The sequence below is a fragment of the Morus notabilis genome, unplaced genomic scaffold (assembly GCF_000414095.1).
Source record: "Morus notabilis unplaced genomic scaffold, ASM41409v2 Scaffold544, whole genome shotgun sequence".
NCBI lineage: Eukaryota > Viridiplantae > Streptophyta > Magnoliopsida > Rosales > Moraceae > Morus > Morus notabilis.
The window spans coordinates 26,461-36,263 of record NW_010367917.1 but is presented as its reverse complement, the minus strand read 5'-3'; the positions used below and the strand labels follow the sequence as shown (position 1 = coordinate 36,263).

General features: G+C 34.2%; 2 protein-coding genes across 2 annotated transcripts; both read left to right on the top strand.

Moving 5' to 3' along the window:
• The first annotated feature begins 3,766 nt into the window (after positions 1-3,766).
• Positions 3,767-6,407, top strand: LOC21395814 (protein STAY-GREEN LIKE, chloroplastic). Its single transcript, XM_010113725.2, has 5 exons — positions 3,767-4,101; positions 4,770-4,949; positions 5,158-5,316; positions 5,847-5,993; positions 6,084-6,407. The coding sequence occupies exons 1-5, from the start codon at positions 3,913-3,915 to the stop codon at positions 6,207-6,209; spliced, it is 801 nt and encodes a 266-aa protein (XP_010112027.1). The 5' UTR covers positions 3,767-3,912; the 3' UTR covers positions 6,210-6,407.
• A 1,294-nt stretch (positions 6,408-7,701) lies between these two features.
• On the top strand, positions 7,702-8,768 carry LOC21395813. Its single transcript, XM_010113724.2, has 3 exons — positions 7,702-8,031; positions 8,090-8,163; positions 8,309-8,768. The coding sequence occupies exons 1-3, from the start codon at positions 7,702-7,704 to the stop codon at positions 8,766-8,768; spliced, it is 864 nt and encodes a 287-aa protein (XP_010112026.2).
• The last annotated feature ends 1,035 nt before the right edge of the window (positions 8,769-9,803 follow it).

The window sequence follows — 9,803 nt, the reverse complement described above, 5'->3', positions numbered from 1 at the left end:
ATTTATATGTTTTGAATGTGGAATATTTATTTTTTCATTACTCTTGTTAGTTTTCATTTTTAACTTATTTTCGATCTTGCAGGTGGCAAGATTGTGATTGTTGGATTTTTTGGGCTATTTATGGTTCGTTTGGTAGATGGATCCAGAATCATGATTCTGGATCCTAGTTCAAAATCAGTGTTTGATTTAGATGATTCTGAATCATGATTCAGAATATGATGTTATGTTTTAAACCAGAATCATTCATGATTCTAAAACCACCATCTCTTGATTCAATATGATTCAAACCCCTAATTCTGAATTATGGTTCAGAATCATGATTTGATCTCAAAATCATGAATTATGGTTCTGATTTTAAAATTATGATTAGAATCATCATGATTTAAATTCTCGTACCAAATGAATTCTTAGTTGAGTCTCACATCGGTTATAGAACAAGCCTTTTGTCTTTTCTGACACTTTAATATATATATATATATATTCTTTTGTCCCATATTGGTTATGCAAAGAAGCCTTTTATCTTCTGAAAGATTATAAATAAGAGCTCAGTTTATTATTCTAATCATCTCAAAGCTAGAAATGATGCATTCTCCCATTAATAACATATGCGTATTGGTTCGTTTTTGTCTCACAAAAACGGAGAATCTGTTCTAAACTACTTGAATCACCAACTAGAATACTCTATTATGCAGATATGAGATAGATTATTATTTAATAGAGACATTATTATAATAAAAGTAGACCCTTAATGGTACTAAATAAATTTTCAATCATGACATACTAAAACTCTTCCCCTATATTGATCTGATTAATTAATATTTAATATATTAATTTTGATGCAAAGATTATTAATTTAAAGTAAACGGGATGTATTTTGAAAAAGTTGTCGAGTTTTTTATATTGGAACATATATTATGCTATATGAAAAATCAGACCTTTAGCGTGTATTTCTAAGAAATTAAATATAGTATTAAAAGAAGGTTAAAGCGACGTACTAATGCATGAACAGTCTTGTTGAATACATGAGTTATGTTGGTATGTATATATATATATGTGTGTGTGTGTGTGTGTTTTGTTTTCATGATATGGGTATTAGGATTACACCCTAATCCCTGATATACGGGATGTGAGAGCTCCGTCTATTTTGTCACCGCATATTTTCACCATATCAGAGAAAGTTCTCAAATCATATAAGAAAGACGTCTATGGCTAGTTAGCTTAAATATCTACTTTTATAGAGCAAAGAAAATAACTAGAAATAATATTAGCGTAGAATGCCTAAAATAATTACAGAGAACTGTAATTGATACAGAACTGTTCAAAACTATTCCTCCGCAGAAAACGTTACATGGCATAATTGAGAATGCTAATGGATCTGCCAGTACGTCATTTGCCTACTGCAAGTGATTTGTTGATTTGTTCAACCATCCATTCAAACGGACAAGCATAAATTGACTTTGCCAGAGCATCTCTTGTGTCAATAGCCTGGTTAATTAAACACCAGAATTGTAAATATAAATGAGAAGACCACGAAAAACTAAAATTAAACGAAAACAAAAAAAAATGTAAAGATGGCCTACAACCAACAACAGTTTTAGTTATAAACTAGACGTGTGCTTATCAGATTGATGAGATAAGCAAGGACCTAAGAAACAACTGAAATCTGCTTGTTAGTAGATTAAATAAGTTGATATTTCATGCAACAAAACGAGATGGATTCATGCCAAGACTTTTATTTTCCACTCAAATTATGCTAAGACTTGTATTTTCGCCATATTAGATTGAATGAGATTAAATTATGCAGATTGAAGGGATTAACAGATTCGAGAACACCCCTGCCTAATCAATTTGTACGCTGTTTTCAATGTTATTCTTTTTAACTGGGACGGACTCTATTTCACTTTCGAAAAAAATTCAAGAGCTCCAGAATTGTTGGGCCTAAAAGCCCAAAACGATTATCTACGACTTGTTTTTGTATGGAATGACAAGTATTTCTTAAAATCTATGAGTATAAATTAACACTTTTTTAAGTTAAATAACTATATTAATTAAAAATAAAAGATAAAAATTTAAATTCACTTTAATAATAAGTTTAACGAATTTTTTCTAAAATATCAAATACATTCTGACTCGTTTTCTGTCACGGTAAAACGGAACAGGTGATAGTAGTTGTCATGAATCATAAATGGTCCATGTGAATTAGACCACTTTAGTCAATCATTTTTACTCTCCATGACGCATTGATGATTAAGTGTCGAATCTTGATGAAAAAGGTCATCAAATTTCATAAATTGTTTGTTTCTCCACCTGGACATCTACTCTCATATAAAAATGTACGGAAAAACTATGATACACGGTTTATGAATACGTTGTTAATAACGCACTCTTATTTACACCGTTGGATTAAATTTCAATGGTCACATATCCCAATCTCATAAAAACTAAAATAAGCATATTCACATTTGATTACAATTTTTCTAATCTAATTAATAATTACTAACAAGATATGAAAATTGATAATTATAAAAAAAAAACTCATGCTAATATTACGGGAGATGCTGGCGTGCTATCACTGACGCGCATGAGGTCGCCACCCATTCGCCTCCATGGCTCACGGTGGCACGAATACACCTACCCACCACTGACGGTGTCGCGGGCGACGTGCGACAATGGTCGCAAAATCATGACTGCCATTGGGGTCGCGACCAGTGAGAGAGCGACCCCGCAGTTGGTTTGCGACCAGAAATGGAGCGACCATGCGGGTGGGCCACGATTCCAGAGGCAGAGCGACCTCATGGCTAGTTCGCCACCAGCGACATAGTGACCCCTCACGACCCACCTCCCCGGTGACCCACTCATTGAGATTTGAATCTTTTTTTATCTTGGGTCATTGGTGACGTAGTGACCATGCGGGTCATGGCTGGTTCGTCACCAGCGACGGAGTGACCCCTCACGACTCACCTCCCCGGTGACCCACTTACCGAGATTTGAATCTTTTTTTATCTTGGGTCACTGGTGTCGTTCTTACACCGATGGTAGCAGAGTAACGCTGATCTCCTTTTTAAGAAAATTTTTTTTTTTAATTTGTGGCTTTTAATGAATTTGATGTATGGAGACTCACCTTACTAATGATAGTTTATTTGTTTCTAACCATTTGATGCAAATCTGATCGGCAAAAAGATACGTCATCAATACTCAAAAATGGGATACGGTACTGTGGTTGTCCCGATACTGTAGTTGTCCCAAAAAATGTACGCGAGAGTAAGTAAAATACTTATCTTTTCATCAACATCAAATTCTAGACAGTTTCTTTTTAAAGGGAATAATTTTAGCTAAATCAGATTGAAATTGTATCAAAATTAAGAAATATAAATTTGATAAAACTAGAGTCGAAAATAATATTAAGGGTAATCCTATTCTACTAAACAATTCATCCAAGAATTCTCCACACGTTTTTCTTGTCTATAGGCAATTTTGAGTTGTGAAATGCCATGTGGACGTGGCATGTGTAGGAAAGACCACAGCATCACATTATCCACAAAGCGTCACAAAGGTGGACTCCCTAGCTAGCCAGTCACCATGCATTATTTCAGCTCTCTCTTTTTTTGTTTTAATTCTTTTTTCCCCAGTTCATAGAAATAAAAGAGAAAAATTGAAAAGAAAAGAAAAGAAAATAAAATAAAAATATTTGTGCGGTGCAAAAGATTTGACAAAGATTTTTAGACTTTGAAAGGGGTGGGGTCGGTGACATCACAGTCCACAGAACCACAACTTTGAACAACAAATTCTCCGCACATGGGACTCTCTCTCTCTCTTCTTGGTTTCTCTCTCTAACCTCAGGAGACAACAATGGTGAGATTTGAGAGATGATGAAGAGGAGGAGAAAGTGTATGAGTGGGTTATGCATCTTCCATGGCCTGTTGTAGTACTCATTCTGCTGCTTCTTCTTCTTATGCCCTTCTTCAACCTTCACCATTGCAGATAAGGAACATCAACATGAAAATTAGTAATAACTCTGTTATGTCTTCAAAAAGACCAAATTTTGTTCTGCTTTGTTCCATCAATGGCAACAGAGATTCTTACACAACCGTCGTTTCTGAGGTACCATCATTCTTCCCTCTCTTCTCCCGTTATAAAATCTATGTAATAATGCCTGTTTACATGCAAAAACATGGTTACCACATTTGTGCTATTTTCAAGGCCTAGTGAGTTTATCAGAGGAAAATTTAGAGAATGAGGCGATAGGCTATGAAATGTACCATATTGGGTAGATACATTTTGAACCGTTAGATAAAATGCATGATAACTTACCGAATTTGTTAAAAAGATTACGCTTAAAAATTGTGTCGTATAATAATAGGTATTTAAAGGAGAAAAAAAAATCACTAAAGAATTGATAAAAAAAAAATGTCTTTTATTTTATACCCCTGTGAGTTGACCAGCTAGAAATTGTGGTTTTAAGAGATGTATAATTTAATTTATTTGGTCCTCTGTTTTTCCCCCCTCACATTTGCTTCACAAAGTTCATAGTTTGACCATTATAAAAACTTTGTTCCATCCCTGAAAAGACACTAAAAATTGGGCATGATCTACAACCACAAATTGATGTTTTTTTCTTAAGAGTAAAAAAATAATAATAATAATGATGCAACTAAATTGCCACATTATTCTTTTAAAAATCATTCACACAACTTGTTATTGATACTATTATAACTGGATACATAGCATAGTAGTAACATAAATATTTGTCGTTTTATAATTTGTTCCAGGCCGTTAGACTTTTGGGTGCTCCAGCGAGGTTCGAAGCTTCAAAGCTAAAAGTAGTTTTGACGAGAGAGGAAGTGAATAACAAGTATGCTGGAGTCATCCCAAGAACTTACATCTTGTCTCATTGTGACTTCACTGCTAACTTAACCTTAACTATCTCCCATGTCATCAACCTTGAACAGGTATATCTATACATATACATATACATATTTATGCTTTTTAGTTAATTGTCTACTACTTCTTTTGCTTGTAAAACTTAACACCTAGTGTACTAGTACTTTAGGCAGAGAGATTTACTCATAGTTTTTGCTAAGCTAATTTGTTAATTCAATTTTAAGAAACCAGAATTTGACCAGAATTTTACTTTTACCGGATGATTTGCTGTGATAGTTAAGAGGGTGGTACAGCAAGGACGATGTGGTTGCGGAATGGAAAAAGGTGAATGGTGAAATGTGTCTTCATGTCCATTGCTTTGTGAGCGGTCCTAATCTATTGCTAGAACTCGCTGCTGAGCTCAGATACCAAATATTCTCCAAAGAATTGCCTTTGGTAAGTAGCGTCTTTTGTGTTATTGTTGCATGCTTCATCTAGCGGTAATTCACCTGAGCTCTAATTTAGGTTGTTTGATTATCCCTTCACCAAAGTTGTTTTTAATTTTTTTCCCCTCCTTAAATGTGTTTGATCTTTCTTTATCTTATTGTAAAAGATAAAGAAAAGGTATCTAACTTAGATGAGGAAAATAGTAAGGAAATGTCAAATGCCCTTCTCCTTATTGTGTTTGGTATTAACTTGAAAGGATCAGAATTAGAGTTACTTGGACAATTTTGAATCTCTCACCTAATTTGCCTCCATTCTTTAATCTCTCCTATATCTAAAAAGTCTCAAAATCCGTCGATTAATTCTCTTACCCTTATCTCTCCTTGACTCCTTCCACATTATTCTCATGCCAAACAAGGCCTAAATTTCTTAAACAGCAAGATCAAGATCATATGAAATTTGTCTACTTGGTACGGATTTTCACATGGACCGCAACTTTCTTTGTCCTAATATGGATTTTGTTTCTAACTCAAATGAACCAGGTTCTCAAAGCGGTACTTCATGGAGATTCAGCACTTTTTACAGAGCACCCTGAGCTGCTTGATTCTTTGGTTAGGGTCTATTTCCATTCAAGCTTGCAAAAGTACAACAAAATGGAATGTTGGGGTCCTCTCAGGGATGCTATAGAGGTAATTAATAATATCTAATTAATTACCAATCAATAAATAATTACATTTATTTGTGAATTGAAATTCCTTTTTTTTTTTTTTCCCTCCAAGGGAAAGCAAGAGGATAGAGTGCAAAGGCTATTAAGTACAACCAAAAGTAATGGTTCTGTTCCAGCTAGCAGCAAATGGAGAAGTCCAAAATCCATATTTCAAGCTCTTTTTGCCTTCCTTCTTTAACCACCTCCATTATTGCACAGATAATGAAAAAAAGGTAATTTGTATATCCATCTTTCATGTCAAAAGGCTCAATGACTGCAACACAGAAAAGACTTCAAGAGGCCACGTAAACGGCTCAATGGGGATATTATTGGCAAATTTTCAGAAGCCAAAACAGATCAAGCTGATGTTTAACAGGACTATTTCAGGATGCCATTGGATTCATTTTTTTTTTTTTTTTTTTTTTCATTTTAATCCTCAATTGGAAATACATGTTAATAACTCTCAATTCTTGTGAAACTAAGAGCAGTTTCTTGGAAAATGTCATTCATTAACTCTCAATGCTTAATCAAGGTACTTTTTCTTGGTTGTTGTTTTGCATGTCTTTGTACTTTTTGTCACTCTCTTATGCAGAAAAATAAGAAGGATTGGTATTTATGGCTTTGAACCCAGTAATGCACACCTGGTTACATTGTTGTTGTGCCAGTTTATGGCTGACAAAACAGAAAATTAACTCATGTTTAAGTAGTGAACTAAGTCCTAAGTCTTGTCAGTTTTTCACCAAAAAAAAAAAAAAAAAAAAAAAAAGAAAGAAAGAAAGGTAAAGCAACACCAATGAAGTATGCATGAAGATTCTTCTTCAAACCCGTCCAAAGAGATACATAGCCTCACCGACGCGAACTTTTTAAGAGAGGACTCGAATTTGAATTTGAATATATGTCCCAAACAAGTCCATATTTATTTCACCATTTCTGAGCTAACGACCAACAACCTCTCTCCTAAAAAAATATGAATAATTCTTTTCGGGACAACATAGTATTTTTATTGGTGTACAGGATGTTATAACTGAGATGTTACATATAGTGATTTGTAGAAGGCTGACTCGTGAAGATGTCGTTGATGCGGCCAATTTTGTCAGAAAAAGCTAGTTATTTTATCATCGAAGTAACTGTTGAATAAGCAAAACTTGTGAGTTTTCTTGCGTGTAATTGGGTTCTGGAGAAATTGCTGAGTTCGTACTTTACAAATGAAATACTCTTTCTTACCTCTTTGCTTCTGATAAAAAATAAAAATAAAAATAATGATAATTATCAATATTTACCCCTCCTTCTATCATTACAAACAATTTTAAGAAAAGTTATTAATGGTTTTTTCCCCCCTTAACACCCTCTTCTTATTTTCTTTTTCCTTCCTATAAAAAAAAAAAAAAATTATAGTAGGTACATAAACAACACACACTTTCTTCTTTTTTTTCTTGGTTTTTCTTTCTAAATTTTTTGGGATATTTTTTAGTTTCAAAACTAATTATTTAGTAATGGACTTTAATTTTAAAAATGATGTTAATCAAGATTAATTCCACTACGTATTATTTTTGAGCGAATCTTTGATATTTTTTTCGAAAACTTAACCAATCAAAGAAGATACTTTTTTGAGTTATTTCCCCAAAAGGGGGAAACCCTTATAGTTATTATATATTCAGCGTCTAGGTAACCTAGGGTAAGCAAAAACACAAATGACGAAAGCAAAGAAGAAAAAAGAGGCGACAGCGAGCATGGAGGGCAGCGATGATTGGCTGTCCCATTTGCCGGAAAACCTCATCCACCACATAATGTCGTTTCTTTCCCGTGCAGAAACAGCCCGGCTCTCCACCTTCTCAAAACGACTGTCGTATGCACGCCTCTCTTTCCCACACTTCGACTTCCAGTTCCATTATACCAACCCTCTCACCAAGCCCAAGTTTCACGAATATCATTCTGATGAGGACCACTTCTTGGAATTCGTGCACAATTTTCTCGAACGACATCGTAATTTGGAAACCAATTTTGAGACGCTGAGTTTAAAGGTATACCGTCGTAGCAGATACAGTTACGTACCAACCTGAAGTTTGAACTTTGACCTAGACAAGAAAATCCCACAACTGGATCGACATTGCATTGGAGAATACGAATATTTTCCGTATATCAAAGATGCATCGGTCGGAAACAGTCTCAAAAGAATGTCAAACGACTTATTTTCCGCGAAAACAATCAAGAGAATCAAGTTGTTCGGACTCACGTTTGGTTCTGAAATTTGATCTTAAGCAGTCCTTTGATCGAGGATTTGCTACTTACTTGTTGCAGTGGATTGAAAAGCGTTGAGGTTACTAGTTCTGCTGAACTCATTAGAACGATTTCCATTCATTATTGCTCTGGACTGGAGAGGAATCACGTTGACAAAAAAGCGAGTTTTGAATTGTTTTTCCGTGCTACAAACACTTATGAGATTGTCGATATTGATCTGGCTTGTCGAAAGTCTCTTAAAGTCTTGAAACTGGAGAGAGTAAAGATTACCGACGACTGGTTTCGGAACAACGTTTCTGAATTTGAATTCCTTGAGACTCTGAAGTTGTTTGCATGCCAGGAACTGAAAAATGTTCGAATACGCAACGAAAATCTCAAGTGTTTGGAGTTGGAATCTTGCAATGCGTTAAAGAATATTGACGTTATGATATCAGGACTGGAATCTTTTTCATGTTGCAGTTATAGAAACACTACTGAGATTATCAACATCAATATATCTCGCTTCTTGCAAGTCCCTTAAATTCTTGAAACGAGACTACTGACAAGTGGTTTCGAGACAATGTTTCTGAACTCGAATTGCTTGAGACCCTGATACTGTGTAGATGCCAAAAACTAAAAAATATGTGTATAGATAATGAGCATCTCAAGTGTTTGGAATTGAAGTATTGCTATGCCCTAGAGAATGTTGATATTGTGGTGTCGGGCCTTGAATCTTTGCAAATATACGGCAACTGCAGATTAAAACGTGATCAGCCGCATTGTAAGATCAACATCAATGGCTGTAAGTTGCTCACTTTGCAAATTGGTTTTATTCAAAAAGGTAAATTATATATCTACAAAGAAATTAATTAACGGGTAAATTATTTTTCAAATATATAATATTATAACAAAAATATATTATTAAAATTTAACGTAAGATATTTATTAAAGATTTTTAATTTTCAAATAAACATTTAAAATAAAATATATTCTTTAATTTGATTTGGAGGAAATAAAATGAGTTCATTAGGGATTAAGTTTTATTATTAGGGTCATTTTAATAAATTTAGACAATGACAACATATGTTGTTGTGGAAAAACAACCCTTAACGTGTTTCTCAAATTCTACTGTAGGGCAGCAGTTTTCAAAAGTTGCTAGACAATAGCAGGTTTTGCCAAATACCCCAATATGCTATAGCTTCTTAAAAAAAAGCTAAAAGTAACCTCCAAAAGCAATTCCAAACGGGCTCTCTATCTCATTTGTTGGTCTCATCACGGAGAAGAAGGTGGTGATAGTGGGAGAGGGGTAGAGCAAGAGCAAGAGGGGAGTTAACGTACCCTTTCGAATCAAGCGCAAGATTTTCATAACTCTTGATATTTGGATCTTAATTTTAAATTTTTAAATTTTCTGCCTTTAGACTTTCCAAAAAAATAAAAGTTTGAGTAAATTTCTTCTACTTGGATTCTTCATTAAACAGTTTTTCATAATGATGATATTGGAAAGGTATAATATTGGTATGATATAACTAAATTTCTTGTTATTATACCTTTGTAACATCATTGTTATATCGTAGCA